We start from the raw sequence: 19,926 nt of genomic DNA, 5'->3' as shown, positions 1-19,926 counted from the left end.
TATAAGTAGACAAATGTATCAGATATCCATTTTTTATGCTTAGTTTGGTGTTTGATTTCCATAGGGTGTTACTATTTGAAACTTCCTGGCAGATTAAAACTTTGTGCTAGACTGAAACTCGAAATCGGGGCCTTTGCCTTTCGTGGGCAATCTCCGAGGATGGGTCATGAGTGATGCTTGGGTAGCTCAGTTGGTAGAGCACCTGCCCGCAAAAGGCATAGGTCCCAAGTTCGAGTCCTGGTCCAGAACACAGTTTTAATCTGCCAGGCAGTTTCATATCAGCGCACACTCTGCTGCAGAACGAAAATCTCAATCTGTGTGGCTATTTACCTTCACTGGTAGTACCTATGAGACAAGGCTGTATTCATTATTCTATGAGTGAACATAATGAAAGACAAGTAATACTCAAAACTTTTAAATTTATTTATAATGTTTGCAATAAATAATTTTTCATAATGTGATGAAATAAACAGTAGTCTTTTAACATGTCTTAAAGTATGCTTTTACAATTACAGAATATTATTGTCATTTTAATGCAATGGAAGTGACATCACACTTTCAACTTCAGCAATGAATGAAAAAATTTTTGCGTATGATACTGTCTTTTTTAAGAAAATTGTCACTGAATAATTTTTCAGCAAAAGGAATCTTGATCTTACACAGTTTCATACTGACAATTTGTTCAGTTATTTGATACGTATGTCAGTATCAAAAGCATATGTCAATTACAGTAAAGTGGAGAAGTTAGTAATTAAAAGACCATTGCTAATAATGACTGTTGTCTGTCAGAAGCAAATTATAAATGCAAAGAACATTTTCAAGGATCAAAACATTTTCATTACAGTCTCTATATGCTAAATATCTGAATAAAACACGAATAATGGGTGTTTGGCTTGATCTGATAAACTGTGAATTCCATTGACCACAGACATGATACACTCTAGCAGGTGAAACATTTCGGAAAACAAATATATGCAAGAGGTTTTCACACAATTGTTATGTTCTAAATCAAATGAACCTGGAGACTATAAAGTAAGTAAAAACCCTTAAATACATTTTCAGTTGAAAATCAGTAAAAAGAACTTATCACAAACTTGTGAATGTACACCCACTAAAGTACATAGGGAATTACAAACCATCATGAAAGAAAACAGTTTACATTACTTACACATATTGTGTTCTTGTGCTGAAGATGTTCATAAGTCGTGTATTACATAGAATAAAACTATGAGCTACTGTTAACAATAAGTTGATCAGATCACTGTACAAAAAATTGCCAGACAGGGTTGGCTAGTAACAAGTCATTTTGGCTCCTCCTAAACTGTGTTTTATTAGTAACTCTTACACGCCGAATTTTAGTTTCATCGTCAGCCAGCCACAAATACCTGCTCTGATACTTTGTATGCTCGTTTCTGTAATGTATATTTGAAGATAATCATCACTGTCATTATCAGTACTCTGATTTTTCCACTGGCTGTTGAGCTGTAAGTGGTTCATGTGCTTCAACCAAAGACTCAGGGTCTCGCTTGGAGCACATGAAAGCACCATTACCATCATCATGTCTTTACAACCATTCTCCCATATGTTGTGCTATTCTCTTCATTTCTTTATAGTTTTGGCACGTTGTTGCTTCCAACAGACTATATGCTTTCTTGGCATTCTGTCAGTTTTCTGCCCCAAAATTTTTCTTTCCAATACATTGATTAAAAACATCCTGTTTCTCAGTGGGTGACTACAGAGATTCGTCTTCCTTTTCCAGGTAACTGCTATGAAGTTTTGCATCTCATCGATCTCTTTCAGGACATCCTCATCATTTCTTTCTGTCCAGTGTGCCTCATCAGACATTCTCCAGAGGCCACATTCCCATCTCTCCCGACCACTTTCTGCCTATGTCCAGGCAGCGTCCAGTTCTCACAGCCATAAAGGAATACGCTCCATGCAGATGTCTTGACAGTTCCTTTTTCTTCTCTATAGTAAGTTACACATTCACTAGCGGTTCTCTTCTTTCACTAAAAGCACATATAGTTGTTGCAATTTTGTTTGTGATTTTGATACTACATCTGTTTTGTCTTCTGTAATTAAGGGGCATAAACAACAAAATTTATCAACTATCCCAATACAATTCTCTTCAATTTAGATATCAGATGCTCTCTTCATTTTTAATTTGCTTAGTATCACAATTTTGTTTTCTCACCATTAATTGTAACACCAAACATTTTTACAATTGCTGAAAACTTAAAAAGTTTATTTTGCTTATGTTTTCCACAGTCAGCTATTAAGGCAGCATAAAGTCCTAATCTTATGCAGTGAATGGGAATTCCACACACTTTAACTCAAGATAGTTTTTCTGTGAAAATTCTTGCAGCATTTTCGATTAAAGGATTTTCCTAGTTTATACATATATGAAGGTATAACTTCTAAAATCACATCAAGAATTCTATACACTAAACATAAGGTCAAATATACAAAACCAGAAATAGGTACGTACACATTTCAATCAAAGAAATGAAATAGACTGCTTACTTTTAAATATGGATTAAGGAATATTATGTTGGGTAAGAGCTTCAATAGCTTCGAGGAAAATTTTGTTTTCCAACACAGCTTCGACATGCTTCATAGGATTTTTAATAAGTTGTTTCTCCTGTTACTCAAACTGAATGTGCTCTACCATAGGACACTTACAATTAAAGTAAAGGACCCACATATTTGGACAAAGATTTGAAACATACCTAAAGTTTATTTTCTTTTTTAACTGCCTGAATGCCAATGTGAGAAAAATTGTATTTATTGTATCTGTAATGTATAAAGATTCAGCAAGATGTTTGCATTCTTATAAATATTTGCAGCTACAGACTGCGAGTATAAACTCTCTGTCTCTTATCTCTATGCCTCTCACTCCGTCCACATACATAACAATTCCATACTATGCAGGGCTTTATGATGAAATGAACGTTAATAAATAAAATGAAAAGCGTGCAACAAATAAGGGGATGATATGTAGCCTTATACTGCCTACTTTTAACTTCATATACACACACAAACACACTGACACACCCACACACACAGACACAAATATATATATATATATATATATATATATATATATATATATATATATATATACTGGGTGATCAAAAAGTTAGTATAAATTTGAAAACGTAATAAAGCACAGAATAATGTAGATAGAGAGGTAAAAATTGGCACCCATGCTTAGAATGACATGTTTTATTAGAACAAAAAAAAACAAAGTTCACAAAATGTCTGACAGATATTGAGCATTTCCTTTAAAGAACATCATCTTTGCTTTGTCTTACTTTGTTATGCTAATTATTGCTATTCTGATCAGATGAAGCGCCATCTGTAAGACATTTTTTGAACTTTTGTATTTTTTTGGTTCTAATAAAACCCCATGTCATTCCAAGCATGTGTGTAAATTTGTACCTCTCTACCTACATTATTCCGTCATTTATTTAGTTTTCAAATTTATACTGACTTTTTGATGACCCTATCTATATATATATATATATATATATATATATATATACGCTCATTTAGGCAAAAGCTGAGGTGGTCTCCAACTTCCACCTCAGCCAATCTGATACACAAACATTTAAATTAGTATAACAAACAGAATAAAGTTCACACCATTCAGAGTTTCACTACACACGACTTCCTTTGGTTATCTAGGTGATTGGCACCTGAAAGAGCATCCATCCACACAGTTACATAGTGAAACAAAATCTGCAAAACCCTGGAAATGGTAGGGAAGAGGAGAATATATACATGAGCCGGCACAAGCCACTTACTGGGGAAACACTTCACAGCATAAGGCTGTATGTCACTTTTCTAGCATGAGATTCTCTCTCTCTCTCTCTCTCTCTCTCTCTCTCTATATATATATATATATATATATATATATATATATATATACAGAGAATCTCATGCTAGACAAGTTACATACAGCATTCTGCTGCGAAGTGTTTCCCCAGTATGTGGTTTGTGCCGGCTCACACTGTCCCTGCAATTTTTTTGTGGCCATAGTGTCCAGGTCTATCAAGTGGAGGGAGACATTTTATAAAATCTTCTCGGATCAAGATGGCCACCTCATTGTGGCATGGCATCGACGGGTGGTGGTGTCAGCAGTAACACTGCGGCCACTGGAAGGTCGTGGGCGGCCATGTCTGCTCAGAGCCTCTGCTGCCTACTCGCTGTCCTGCTTGCGGAAGTGTTCTCGCACCTGCTCCAGGGGCATCAGCAACACTATTGGCACGTCGTCATCCCTCCTCTGCAAATTAAAAAAAAAAATTAGGATTTTCGAGCGCATACTGTGACCGAACATAATGAAATACCTCAAAGAGATAAATCTTCTGACTCAAATACGCAGCATTAATGTGGAAAATATCGTTATTGTGAAATACAAAGTAATGCTTATCTCACATTGGCTCAGTATTTGAGATATACAGACGGCTTTTGACATGATTCATCATAAGTGGCTTCTCGTGTAATTGCGCATACATGGAGTATCATCTCAGTTGTGTGGCTAGATTTGTAGTTTCCCGCTAGAAAGGTCACAGTTCCTAGTTACTGATGGGGAGTCATCTTGTGAAACCAGAGTGATGTCTGGGGTTCCCCAAGTCAGTGTTACAGGCACCCTCCTGTTCTTACTCTGTTCAAACGATTTAGGCGACAGACTGAGCTGCCAACTGTTTTCTGATAATGCCATCACTTAACATCAGGTAAAGTCATCAGAAGATCATAACAAGTTTATATAAGTATATCACCAGGTGGCATTAGTATACAAATACGGGTGTTACACTGTGCCCACAGAAATAGCTTAACGATGTGATATTGAAACCAAAAAGTGCATAACAAGCATAAAGGCATACATGTGGGCAGAAGATCATGACGTGTCAAGACCCTCATGGGAGTAGTCGACCAATACAGCATTATGAACATAGTGGTACCTTTCCTTATTTCCCTGAAACTGGAATTAGCGTACCAGTTCATTCTTTACTTTTAAAAAGATTGGAGCATTCTATACAATGGAATATTATTGGAATTTTTAAAATACTATGAAGTAAAAATGTCTCTTAATAAAGATATTGTGGAAGTATGAGAAGCTGCAGATGAAATCAGTCATGTTCCATTATAGAGTAAAATGTCAAAGGCGAGGTTAAAAGATGTGTATTCCCCTTGTTTAATCTTGTAATGCCTTTTTTTATAGACAGATGACAAATCAAATAAAGCATATACAAAAGTGAAATTATCTAGTTGGAAATAATAGAGAAACAGATTCTCGTGAAACTGTATGAATGAATAGAGCATCATCAGCTGTTGTCATCAATTTATAATGAATTGATCTGATATGCCTGCTACACTTCCAGGCTCTCTGAAGAAATACAAGTTTCCAGGAATGTCAGCGGAGAGTATATATATATATATATATATCTATATATATATATATATATATATATATATATATATATATATATATATGTGTGTGTGTGTGTGTGTGTGTGTGTGTGTGTGTGTGTGTGTGTGTCACCATGTGGCATGTGTATACAAAGCTGGATGTTATGCTGTGCCCACATAAATAACGTAACAATGTAATAATGAAACCAGAAAGTGGATAACAAGCATAAAGACATAAATAAGAACTAAAACATTATAAAGAGAAGAGTGTACACAATAGTGCATGAAACATGCAATTAGCGGCATTACAAAACTTAGCTGATAGGAATTTAACTTACAGACTGAGTTGGTAGAGTGCTGCTCTTTGAGTAGACTTTAAAAAAATGAACAACTTGATAATGAAAATAAAATAATACACAAGTATGAACTAAAACCTGAGCCTGAACCTAAATATACACAATAAAAACAACTGCATAATAACAGTAGATAAACCGTATATGATACAATTAGGATCACAGAGGAAAGGAAACCAGGGAAGAGAAAGAGGGGCAGGAACGAAAAATTGGCCAGGTCCCATTAGGACTCGCGTACTCTGTGAACTTAATTACGTACATATACAGTTCATTCATTCCAAGAATCGACCATCTCGACGACTTTTCACTATTATGGATACTGATACTGGCAAGATATAGATCCGAAGTATTCCAACATTTTCGACAAGATTTTAATTTAAAGTCAAAAGTCAGATAACAAATGACGAAGGAAATCTTTATTTTTTGGTTTGATATAATTATGAATTAACGATTTTTGGATTTCTTCTTTTACTTCTACTGTGAAACCTTTGTTCCTGCCAAATTTCAAGGTGATACATCATGAGGACGTACAGTATCGGTTTTAATGAGTGGCCAGATCTTTTGATTGAATTGACAAAGCTGCTTCACTTTTTTACATCGCCAGGGGACCATAGACCTTAATATGTGACTTAAATTTCAACTTGTTATGAGTACCCATTCCTGAGAAAAAAGGGTTTTGAACTACTGGACGGACAGATAGACGGACAGACAGAAAGAAGGCCAAGCGTTCCGCTTATACTTACTGACGTACAAAATCCTAAAAATGGTAAAATCATAGACCACTCATAATACAATATTCACACAAAGAAACAAAATGTCAGCCAAACTAGTGGTTCTGTGTGACAATTTATGACCGCAGAAAAACAGGAGAAACTGGGACCAGGTGGCGCATCTTTTCTGCGTAAGTGATGCCACTGAACATGAAGTATATAACACAATTTTATAGTACACAATGGCTCAGTAACCACAGTACACATTTGCGATTAATTTACAACGTCATTACAATAAAAAGTTCTAGTACAGCACAATGCAAGGGAGCAATAACAAGAAAAAGTTGACAGAACCTAAAACCATTAAAAGACTCCAAACAAAGTATATTACTAAACACTGTATAGCTCAGAAAAATGAAGGACCATTCTTTACATGAACAACTTTTCTTCAAAAGATATGTTGGAAAACATACTCCATTGAGATTTATGAAAAACATCTCTTTCTTCAGAAAGCCTGGAAGCCCACCAGACATATCTGATCATTTCATTATAAACTGGTGGCGATAGCTGATGATGCTCTATTGACTGTATTTTTATACAGTCTTCACAGGTATTTGTTTCTCTACTATTTTCAACCAAGTAAGCTCAGTTTTGTATGTGCTTTATTGGATTTCTCATCTGCCTATAAAAATAGACATCACAAGATTGAACAAGGGGCAGCACACATCTTTCAACCTCACCTTCGACATTTCACTGTGTAATGAATCGACTGATTTCATCCGCAGCTTCTCTTGCTTTCACAATATCTTCATTAAAAGACATTTTTACTTCATAATATTCTAAATATTTCGAAAATATTTCACAGTATGCAACGCTCCAATCTCTGGGAATGTAAAGAATGAACATGCATGTTAGTTCCAGTTTCAGAGGAATAAGGGAGGGTATAGCTATATATATAGTACTGTATCAGATAAGGACCATTGGTCGACTAGTACTGTGAGGGTCTTAACTCTTCATGCCCGTATGTAAGTACAATAGGACGACATCTATACTCTTCGACGTAGAAACCAGTTCCTCAAATTTGCAACGAATATTTTTAAACCTCTTCACAGCTTGCAATATCATAAAAATTTTAATAAAGCAGGATGTTTGTTAAATGAAACTGGGGTTTTAACGCTTTATAATACTTATTACATTAAAATTACAGTTATAAATGGTATGTCAAGTGGAAGAGTAACTCAAACGACTGTGTTTGGCACCAGTGCGCATGCACAGCGCGCAATGTTTCCGCCGCAATCCGCTAGACAGCAGTAGTAGCGAAGATGGCGACTAGTGAACAGAAAGCGTTTTGTGTTTTGGAGTTTGCAAAGACCGAGTCTGTAGTTACTGTGCAACGTGCGTTCCAGCTGAAGTTCGGTTGTGATCCTCCAAGCGATAATAACATTCGTAGATGGTATCATCAATTTGAAGATACCGGCTGCCTTTGTAAAAGGAAGAGCACAGGATGACCAAGAGTCAGTGAAGAGAGTGTTGAGCTGGTTCACTCATAGCCCAAAGAAATCAGGCCAGAAGGCTAGTCGTGAATTACAATTTCCCATGATGACTGTTTGGAAAGTTTTAAGAAAACGTGTTCAACTAACGTCCTTGCCGTTTCTAGCTACTACAGGCTCTAAAGCCGGCAGACCATGGATTATGTGTCAACTTCTCAAACGAAATGTTGTTTCATGACGATGAAGACTTTCTGGATCATGTTGTCTTCAGTGATGAATCCACCTTTCACCTTAGTGGATATGTTACTACTCACAATGTGCGCATCTGGGGCTCGGAAAATCCTCACGAGTTGGTGCAAATGCAACGAGAGTCCCCTAAAGTGACTGTTTTCTGTGCCGTATCCCGGCGGAAAGTTTATGGGCCTTTCTTTTTTGGTGACGCTACTGTAACTGCCACTTCTTACCTTGATACACTAGAGCAATGGCTCTTCCCTCAGTTGGAAGAACGTGAGCCAGAGAACTAAATTTTCCAGCGCCACCTCACTCGCATAGCGAAGTACGCGATTGGTTGAACTTTACTGTACCCAAGCGCTGGATAGGCTGCAAGGGTCCCAATGACAGGGCTTGCTTTGTGTGACCTCCATGTTTACCCAACCCAACGCCATGCGATTATTTTCCTTTGGGGCTTCATCAAGGATCGTGTGCACGTGCCTCCGCTACCAGCAGACCTCCATGAATTAAGAAACCGGACTGAAGCAGTTGTTGATACAATCACTGAAGACACATTTATCAGTGCTTGGAAAGAACTCAGCTACAGACTTGATGTGTGCCGTGCGACAAATGGTGCTCACATTGAACATTTATAAGGTTCTTCGTAAAACTGTTTGAGTTGCTCTTTCATTTGCCATATCATTTATAACTGTAAGTTTAAAATAATAAATATTATTTTGTGTTAAAACCCCAATATTCATTTATAAATATCCTGTATATTAATGACAATAGTAAGTAAAGCGTTAATATATCTCCATTACAAATTGCATTTGAAATTATTCAACTTCTTTAAAAGGAAATGTTAATCGTAATTCACACTGCATGGTTGCAAAATACTGAAACGAATTCTTCATCAAAGAATGGAAAAACTGGCAGGAGCCGAAATCTGAGAAGATCAGTTTGGATTCTTCAGATATGTAGGAACACACAAAGCGTACTGTCCCTACAGCTAACCTTACAAGATAGGTTACAGAAAGGCAAACCTGTTTTTATAGGAGTTCGAGACTTAGAGGAAGCTTTACTCTGTTCACTGGAATACACTCTTTTAAATTATGAAGGTATCACAGGCAAAGTACAGGGAGCGAATGGGCTATTTACAACTTGTAAAATAACCACATGGCAGTTAAAAGAGTCGAGAGGCATGAAAGGGAACAGTGGTTGAGAAGGGAGTGAGACCGGGCAGTAGTTTATCTCTGAAGTTATTCAAACTGTGCACTGAGCAGGTAGTAAAAAAACCAAATAAAAATTTGGAGAAGGAATTAAAGTTCAGAGAGAAAAAACAAAAACTTTTATCTTTGTCGATGACATCGTGTTCTGTCAGAGACAGCAAAGGAGCCGGCCGTGATGGTCTCGCGGTTCTAGGCGCGCAGTCCGGAACCGTGCGACTGCTACGGTCGCAGGTTCGAATCCTGCCTCGGGCATGGATGTGTGTGATGTCCTTAGGTTAGTTAGGTTTAAGTAGTTCTATGTTCTAGGGGACTGATGACCACAGCTGTTAAGTCCCATAGTGCTCAGAGCCATTTGAACCATTTGAACAGCAAAGGAGTTGGAAGAGCAATTGAACGGATTTGACAGTGTCTTGAAAGGATGATATAAGATGAACAGCAACAAAAGAAAAACATGGATAATGGAACTGGGGAGGAGAGGAATTTGCGGCAACTAACTATAGGTTGACAGGACACATCTTGAGACTTCAAGGGATGACTAGTGCTGGAGGCAAGTGTGGTAGGTAAAAACTGTGGAGAGAAACCAAGAGATGAATGCAGTAGTAAGCAGATTCAGAAGGGTCTAGACTGCAGTCGCTTTTCGGAGATGAAGAGACTTGCAGAGGACAGAGCAGCATGGAGAGCTGCAACAAACGAGTTTTCGAACTGAAGACCACAACAACATGTTAACTAGCAGTAACAGTCATTTCGTAAATAAAACGAAATTCTTTATGATTTAATTGATAATATTTTAGGTCAATAACATACGAAACCATCCTGCCTGGTCACCTGCATCCATTCAGTTCCAGTGTGCATTCAGACAGACTTGGGCAATTCCAGCAGGACAAGGCGACATCCCACACGTCTATAATTGCTAAAAACTGGCTCCAGGGACACTATTCCAGATTTTGAACACTTGCGCCGACCAACAGACTTCTCAGACATGTACATTATTGCGCATATCTGGGATGCCTTGCAACGTGCTGTTCATAAGGCATCTCCAACCCCTCATACTCGTACGGATTTATGGACAGCCCTGCAGGATTCGTAGTGTCAGTTCCCTCCAGCCCTACGTCAGACATTAGTCTAGTCTTGTGTGCCACGTCTTGTTGCACCACTCCTGCGTGCTTGCGGGGGCCCTACAGGATATTCGGCGGGTGTGCAAGTTTCTTTGGCTCTCCAGTAAATATTCATATCTTTCCCCATTTAGCGTTTTGTTACTGCGATAATGGGATCACACGCTAATAACTAAAAGGACAGCCACACTGTAACTTCACCTCCTCCATACTTCAAAATTGGCACTACACATGGTGGCAGCTAACGTTCTCCACCCATTGGCCAAACGCAAATCTCTCCACCTGAGTGCACCAGAGTTTATCGTGCCTCGTCAGCCCAAATCACTCGCTTCCAGCCATCCACTGTCCAGTTGTGTCGCTCTTTCTACTACCCAGAGAGTCGCTGAGCACTGAGGATAAAAAACGTATCTCTTCATGGGAAGCTGCGCGACTTTTGAAGTGCAACCGTTCCGCAGATTGGAGCAGATTTCAATGCTGGGACATCAACAAGTGTCAGCACGCAAGCCATCCAACGAAACATCATCAATGTGGGCTTTCAGAGCCAAAGACCCACTCGTGTACCCTTGATCACTGCATGACACAAAGCTTTACACCTCGCCTCGCCCTGTGAACACCGACATTGGACTGCTGATGACTGGACACAAGTTTCATGGTCGGACGAGTCTCCTTTCAGATTGTATCGAGTGGACGGGCGAGTATGGGTACAGAGACAACCCCATGAATCCATGGACGCTGTATGTCAGCAGGGGCCTGTTCAAGCTGATGGAGGCTCTGTAATGGTGTGGGGCGTGTGTCGTTGGAGTGATATGGGATTCCTGATATCTCTAGAAACGACTCTGAGCTGTGACACGTACGTTAGAATCCTGTCTGATCACCTGCATCCATTCACGTCCATTGTGCATTCCGACAGACTTGGGCAATTCCAGCAGGACAATGCGACGGCCCACACGTCCAGAATTGCTACAGAGTGGCTTCACGAACACTCTTTGGCGTTTAAACACTTCCGCTGTCCATTATACTCCCAGACACGAACATTATGGAGCATATCTGGGATGCCTTGGAACGTGCTGTACACAAGGGATCCCCACCCCTCCGTACTCTTACGGATTTAAGGACAGACTTGCAGGATTCATGATGTCAGTTCCCTCCAGCACTACTTCAGACATTAATCGAGTCCATGCCACGTCATGTTGCGCCACTTCTGCGTGCTCTTGGGGGCCCTATACGATATTAGGCAGGTGTACAAGTTTCTTTGGTTCTTTAGTGTATTTTATTTTCACTTTACCGACAGGGCGAATGATATTGAAGCACATGGTAGGAAGAGACAGTTTAAAGGGAACTGACAACAGATTTTAAATAATTTTAATTTTTTTGTTGTTCTTGTTGTGGTCTTCAGTCCTGGGGCTGGTTTGATGCAGCTCTCCATGCTACTCTGTCCTGTGCAAGCTTCTTCACCTCCCAGTACCTACTGCAACCTACACCCTTCTGAATCTGCTTAGTGTATTCATCTCTTGGTCTCCCTCTATGATTTTTACCCTCCACGCTGCCCTCCAATATTAAACTGGTGATCCCTTGATGCCTCAGAACATGTCCTACCAACCAATCCCTTCTTCTAGTCAAGTTGTACCACAAACTCCTCTTCTCCCCAATCCTTTTCAATACTTTCTCATTAGTTATGTGATCTACCCATGTAATGTTCAGCATTCTTCTGTATCTCCACATTTCGAAAGCTTCTATTCTCTTCTTGTCCAAACTATTTATCGTCCATGTTTCACTTCCATAGATGGCTACACTCCATACAAATACTTTCAGAAGCGACTTCCTGACACTTAAATCTATACTCGATGTTAAATTTCTCTTCTTCAGAAACGTTTCCTTGCCATTCCCAGTCTACATTTTATATCGTCTCTACTTCGACCATCAGTTATTTTGCTCCGCAAATAGCAAAACTCCTTTACTACTTTAAGTGTCTCATTTCCTAATCTGATTCCCTCAGCATCACAAGACTTATTTCGACTACATTCCATTATCCTCGTTTTGCTTTTCTTGATATTCATTTTATATCCTCCTTTCAAGACACTATTTATTCCGTTCAACTGCTCATCCAAGTCCTTTGCTGCCTCTGGCAGAATTACAATGTCATCGGCGAACCTCAAAGTTTTTATTTCTTCTCCACGGGTTTTAATACCTACTCCAAATTTTTCTTTTATTTCCTTCACTGCTTGCTCAATATACAGATTGAATAACATCGGTTCTCAAGATGAAGGCCTGCTCCATCCCAATTCAATTCCAGCGATTCTGCTACGTGTAAGGCGGTTCAGTACATTTCAACATTATTTTAGCGTCCACGATGTCCCATCCATAACGGATAAAATTTTTAAGAAAGTAACTGGTGCAGAGTGGGAAATACTGTCGTAGAACCACGTGTCGTTACGTGAACACAGTATAAAGAGTGTAGAGTGCTAGACGTATGAGAGGGAGTAATACTCACAATCTCGCCAGGATGAAGAAATAAATAAATAACGTGTGGCTCACCTGAAACAGCGTCTCGCCTTCAAAGTCGACCAGTTTCTGCTTCCGCGCCCTCAGCAGCAGCCCGACCACCTTGTTGGAGATGTAGGTGTAGATCTGCAAGCAAGAAATCCGTCCGTCATCAGTCAGATCACTGAACGACTCGTGGGCCACCCAGCACATTACAGGCATACCACTCAAGGATCTGAACCTTAGACGTCAGATAAGCCGCGGGACAGAAAATCGACTGAAATCAGTTAGCAGAGGAAAACTGACCAGTCGAGGTGTGAAGTCTATGCGATTCTGCACAGCGTAAGCGAGACCATTTGCAGCCATTCATGGACGTCATGTTCCCGAAGAACGATGTAATGTTGATGGACGACCACGTCAGCGGGCCACAGTTGTTCGTGATTACTTTGAAGAACATTCTGGATAATTTGAGCCAAAGATTTGGCTACCCATGTCGCCCGACATGAATCTCATCGATCGTGTATGGGACACAATTGAGAGGTCAGTTCGTGCTCAAAATCATGCACTGGAAACATATTCGCTATAGAGGCAGCGTGCCTCAACACTTCTGCAGAGGACTTGTTGAGTCGATATCACATCGAGTTACTGCACTATCCTGAAATGGCTCTGAGCACTATGCGACTTAACTTCTGAGGTCACCAGTCACCTAGAACTTAGAACTAATTAAACTTAACCAACCTAAGGACATCACAGACGTCCATGCCAGAGGCAGGATTCGAACCTGCGACCGTAGCTGTCGCTCGGCTCCAGACTGTAGCGCCTAGAACCGCACGGCCACTCCGGCCCACTATCCTGAGTAAAAGAGTTACGACAGGGTATTAGGAGCAATACTATGACCTCTGTCACGTCACTGTAGGACCATTACTTTTCCCTAAATGTTAGGGGTTGTGGCACAGGTATACGTATTGTTATCTATAACACCTTAATATGTAACAAATTCAGTGTGTTAGTGTTGTGTCTCTATGTCTAACAGTCTTCCAGAAAATACGTCGTAATTTACTGCCTAATGTTTTGTGCATCACTGTAACTACACCAGGAAGTCGACTCTGCCTGTCAGTATACTCTGCTCATTTCTCGTCCACGCTTCCACACTTCAGTGCCTGACCTCCTACCCAAAGGAAAATAAACATTAATGGCCTACTTGTACCATATATACACTACTGGCCATTAAAATTGCTACACCACGAAAATTACGTGCTAAAAAACCCGAAATTTAACCGACAGGAAGAATATACTGTGATATGCAAATGATTAGCTTTTCAGAGCATTCACACAAGGTTGGCGCCGGTGGCGACACCTACAACGTGCTGACACGAGGAAAGTTTCCAACCGATTTCTCATACACAAACAGCAGTTCACCGGCGTTGCCTGGTGAAACGTTGTTGTGATGCCTCGTGTAAGGAGGAGAAATGCGTACCGACACGTTTCCGACTGTGATAAAGGTCTGATTGTAGCCTATCACGATTGCGGTTTATCGTATCGCGACATTGCTGCCCGCGTTGGTCGAGATCCAATGACTGTTAGCAGAATATGGAATCGGTGGGTTCACGAGGGTAATACGGAACGCCGTGCTGGATCCCAACGACCTCGTATCACTGGCAGTCGAAATGACAGGCATCTTATCCGCGTGGCTGTAACGGATCGTGCAGCCACGTCCCGATCCCTGAGTCAACAGATGGGGACGTTTGCAAGACAAAAACCATCTGCAAGAACAGTTCGACGATGATTGCAGCAGCACGGACTATCAGCTCGGAAACCACGGCTGCGCTTATCATTGACGCTGCATCACAGACAGGAGCGCCCTCGATGGTGTACTCGACGACGAACCTGGGTGCACGAATGGCAAAACGTGATTTTTTCGGATGAATCCAGGTTCTACTTACAGCATCATGATCGTCGCATCCATGTTTGGCGACATCGCGATGAATGCACATTGGAAGCGTGCATTCGTCATCGCCTTGCCGGCGTATCACACGGCGTGATGGTACGGAGTGCCTTTGGTTACACGTCTCGGCCACCTCTTGTTCGCATTGACGGCACTTTGAACAGTGGACGTTACATTTCAGATGTGTTACGACCCGTGGCTCTACCCTTCATTCGATCTCTGCAAAACCCTACATTTCAGCAGCATAATGCACGACCCTATGTTGCAGGTCCTGTACGGGCCTTTCTGGATGCAGAAAATGTTCGACTGCTGCTCTGGCCACCACATTCTCCTCTCACCAACTGAAAACGTCTGGTCAATGGTGGCCGAGCAACTGGCTCGTCACAGTACGCCAGTCACTACTCTTGATGAACTGTGGTATCGTGCTGAAGCTGCATGGGCAGCTGTACCTGTACACGCCATCCAAGCTCTGTTTGACTCAATGCCCAGGCTTATCAAGGCCGTTATTACGGCCAGAGGAGGTTGTTCTGGGTGCTGATTTCTCACGATCTATGCACCCAAATTGCGTTAAAATGTTATCACATGTCAGTCCTAGTACAATATATTTGTCTAATGAATACCCGTTTATCATCTGCATTTCTTCTTGGTGTAGCAATTTTAATGGCCAGTATAGTTGGAGGTACCACCCAGCCTAAAACGCACTACTCATGATAGGTACAATATTTAAACTGCAAATTAAGTAAACGCTGATTTAATGTTATTGAGTACACTTTCCTTAGTCAACAATAACACCATCAGCACTTATACCTCTAACAACCTGTGCACACACACACAACTGAGGAAAGGTATCGATGGCGGTCGGTGAGGCCTGGCACGAAGTCGGCGCTGCAAAACATCCCATTACAGGGACGTTATTGTCTTGTAACCACTCCGCGACAGGACGTGCGTTATGAACAAGTGTTCAGTGTTGTTGAAAGGTACATCCTCGAATTGCTTTTCAACAGTGGGAAGCAAGAAGGTGCTTAAAACATTAATGTAGGCCTGTGCTGCGTTAATGCCACGTAAGACAGCAGGGAGTGCAAGCCCCTTCCACGAAAAACACGACCACACCAAAACATCACCGCCTCCGAATTTTACTGTTGGCACTACATACGCTGGCAGATGATGTTCACCGGGCATTCGCCGTACCCACACCCTGCCATCGGATCGCCACGCTCTGTATCATGGTTCATCACTCCACGCAACGTTTTTACACTGTTCAGTCGTCTAATGTTTACGCTCCTTACACCAAACGAGGCCTCGTTTGGCATTTACCAGCGTGATGTGTGGCTTATGAGCAGCCGCTCGACCGTGAGATCCAAGTTTTCTCACCTCCCACAGAACTGTCATAGGACTTGCAGTGGATCCTGATGAAGTATGGAATTTCTGTGTAATGGTGTGGATAGATGTGTGCTTACGAGGTGCATTCAAGTTCTAAGGCCTCCGATTTTTTTTCTCTGGACTGGAAAGAGATAGAAACATGCGCATTGCTTTAAAATGAGGCTGCGTTCATTGTCAATACGTCCCAGACATGGCAGCACCATACGGCAGATGGAATTTTACCGCCAGCGGCGAGAATGAGAACTGTTTTAAATACTTAAAATGGCGAAGTTTGCTTTACATGAACAGCGTGCAATCATTCGTTTTCTGAATTTGCGTGGTGTGAAACCAATTGAAATTCATCGACAGTTGATGGAGACATGTGGTGACAGAGTTATGGATGTGTTGAAAGTGCGTTCGTGGGTGCGACAGTTTAATGAAGGCAAAACATCGTGTGACAACAAACCGAAACAACCTCGGGCTCGCACAGGCCGGTCTGACGACACGATCGATAAAGTGGAGAGAATTGTTTTGGGGGATTGCCGAATGACTGTTGAACAGATCGCCTCCAGAGTTGGCATTTCTGTGGGTTCTGTGCACGCAATCCTGCATGACGACCTGAAAATGCGAAAAGTGTCATCCAGGTGGGTGCCACGAATGCTGACGGACGACCACATGGCTGCCTGTGTGGCATGTTGCCGAGCAATGTGCGCAATGACAGCACGAATGGGACTTTCTTTTCGTCGGTTGTGACAATGGAGGAGACGTGGATGCCATTTTTAAATCCGGAAACAAATCGCCAGTCAGCTCAATGGAAGCACACAGATTCACCGCCACCAAAAAAATTTTGGGTAACCGCCAGTGCTGAAAAAATGATGGTGTCCATGTTCTGGGACAGTGAGGGCGTAATCCTTACCCATTGCGTTCCAAAGGGCACTACGGGAACAGGTGCATCCTACGAAAATGTTTTGAAGAACAAATTCCTTCCTGCACTGCAACAAATACGTCCGGGAAGGGCTGCGTGTGTGCTGTTTCACCAAGACAACGCACCCGCACATCGAGCTAACGTTACGCAACAGTTTCTTCGTGATAACAACTTTGAAGTGATTCCTCATGCTCCCTACTCACCTGACCTGGCTCCTAGTGACTTTTGGCTTTTTCCAACAATGAAAGACACTCTCCGTGGCCGCACATTCACCAGCTGTGCTGCTATTGCCTCAGCGATTTTCCAGTGGTCAAAACAGACTCCTAAAGAAGCCTTCGCCGCTGCCATGGAATCATGGCGTCAGCGTTGTGAAAAATGTGTACGTCTGCAGGGCGATTACGTCGAGAAGTAACGCCAGTTTCATCGATTTCGGGTGAGTAGTTAATTAGAAAAAAAATCGGAGGCCTTAGAACTTGAATGCACCTCGTATTACACATTACGACCGTCGGCGGTCGCTGTCAGTGAACAGAGGAGGTCGGCCTGTTCGCTTTTGTGCTGTACGTGACCCTTAATGTATATATATATATATATATATATATATATATATATATATATATTCAAATGGCTCTGAGCACTGTAGGACGTAACATCTAGAACTTAGAACTTCTTGAACGCAACTAAGCTAAGGACATCACATACATCCATGCCCGAGGCAGGATTCGAACCTGCGACCGTAGCGGTCACGCGGTTCCAGACTGATGCGCCTAGAACCACACGGCCACACTGGCCGGCTCTTTCTGCTCATGATGCTGTTGTATAGAGAGGGGTTGTAATGTTAGAAAATTGTAGCGAAATACAGGAAGACCTGCAGGGAACGACAGTACGTGCAGGAAGTGCCATTTGAGCCTCAACATAAACAAGTGCGATGTATAGCACGTTAGTTGCCAGTCCCGTTATTGTACGATAGTCCATATGTTTGAGCTACAACACCACCACCACTATTTATTGCCGAAGCTACAGTCGTCAGTAGTGTGAAGTATCAAGAAAAGTTTCTTACAGTATTGAGGATTGAGAGTTGTTTTTTTTTTTTTTTTTTTAAGGAGGCAGCATGTTATCTTGAATTCAAAGCGATCGACATATATAGTAGTAAGTTCATATGTGCCCCAACGAACTGTGTTGGAACCTTTCTCCTGATGTTGTGTGTTAACGACTTCACACATGCAATATGAAAAGTAAGCTCAGATTTTTTACAGGTGACGTAGTTCTCCGTCACGAAGTACTGTATGAAATAAGCTGTAAAAAAGGGCCAGGCAGATCCTGATGAAATTTAAAAATGGTGCAAAGATTGGCAGTATAGAACTGTGAACCTTTGGAAACGTAGTATCCAATGACTCAATGAGTGCAGTGTTAATGAGTCACATTTGCTACAGTCAGCTCATAGAAAACAGCTGAGTGCAACAATTTGGAAGGGTATGACGTGGATATATCACACAAGCCCAGTTGTAAGTTAAGCAGATGGCAGACAGTGATTCCTCGGTGGCACACTGGTAAGATGCAGTCAATCTACACAAGGGGTTGTTTACAGACCATTCGTGCGAACTAGAGGGGATATTGAAATACTAGGATACTAAGAAGGGTAGCACGAATGATGCCAAGTTTGCTTGACCACCACAAGGGCATCACGAGAATGCTGACAAATCTGCGTTTCACTCGCGAAGCACCTCAACGGAAATGCTCCTTTGCTGCTTCGGTTACATTACGCGCTAAGGTGACAAAAGTTATGCGAGACCTCCTCCTAATATCGTGTCGGAGCTCCTTTTGCCCGGCATAGCGCTGCAACTCGACGTCGCATCGACTCAACAAGTCGCTGGGGGTCTCCAGTGTAATTAACGAGCCATGATGCCTCCAATTTTTTTTTTTTTTTTTTGTCCTCAGTCTTGTGACTGGTTTGCTGCGGCCCTCTACGAATTCCTCTCCTCAGCTAACTTCTTCATCTCAGAGTAGCACTTGCAACGTACGTCCTCAGTTATATGCTGGGTGAATTCCAGTCTCTATCGTCCTCTGCAGTTTTCGACATGGAAGTCATTCCCTGATGTCTTAACAGATGTCCTATAATCCTGCCCCTTCTCCTTAATAGTGTTTTCCACATATCCCTTTCCTCTCCGATTCTGCACAGGCCCTCCTCATCCCTTACCTTAACAGTCCACCTAATATTCAACATTCTTCTGTAGCACCACATCTCAAATGCTTCGATTCTCTGTTCCATTAAGTTTCGGGTGGGCAACCGCAAGAATTCTTCTTCTTCTTCTTCTTCTTCTAATATTTCGGCCGTATAACGTTCAGCCATCCTCCGAGTGAGCCGCAAGACTGCCGCTCCAGCCCTTTTTTTCCTTTATTGAATTTCGATTCCCCCCGAAGGGGGCGGGCTGGTAGTAGCTTATTACGCTGCTCTGCGGCCTACAGACTTTTTAAAACGTAAGAAGTAGATAAGAAACAATAAAAACAGGTGATAAAACGGTGACTTAAATTGTAAAACTGCGGAAAATGCGGGAAAGTTCAAACATAAAGCAAAGGGTTGGCAATTAAAAAAAACACGGCGACAGTCTGGTTTCTGTTCGCAAGAGATATAAAAATCACACCCAGCGACAGTATGATGTCCGTTCGCAACACTTCGGACAAGACACACAACACTGAACACTC

At 41.6% G+C, this 19,926-nt stretch overlaps 1 protein-coding gene across 1 annotated transcript in view; it reads right to left on the bottom strand.

Annotated features, from left to right (window-relative positions):
• Positions 1-3,506: 3,506 nt before the first annotated feature.
• Positions 3,507-19,926, bottom strand: part of LOC126108515 (actin-binding Rho-activating protein-like) — a 191,484-nt gene continuing 175,064 nt past the window's right edge. Inside the window, exons 4-5 of the mRNA XM_049913784.1 lie at positions 13,052-13,144; positions 3,507-4,285 (exon numbers count right to left, since the gene is read on the bottom strand). Of these exons, the coding sequence (XP_049769741.1) occupies positions 4,202-4,285; positions 13,052-13,144 (177 nt within the window). The 3' untranslated portion in view covers positions 3,507-4,201. The remainder of the gene's footprint in view (positions 4,286-13,051; positions 13,145-19,926) is intronic.

The sequence above is a fragment of the Schistocerca cancellata genome, chromosome 11 (genome assembly GCF_023864275.1).
Source record: "Schistocerca cancellata isolate TAMUIC-IGC-003103 chromosome 11, iqSchCanc2.1, whole genome shotgun sequence".
Taxonomy (NCBI): Eukaryota; Metazoa; Arthropoda; class Insecta; order Orthoptera; family Acrididae; genus Schistocerca; species Schistocerca cancellata.
This window is presented reverse-complemented; position numbering and strand designations above follow the sequence as displayed.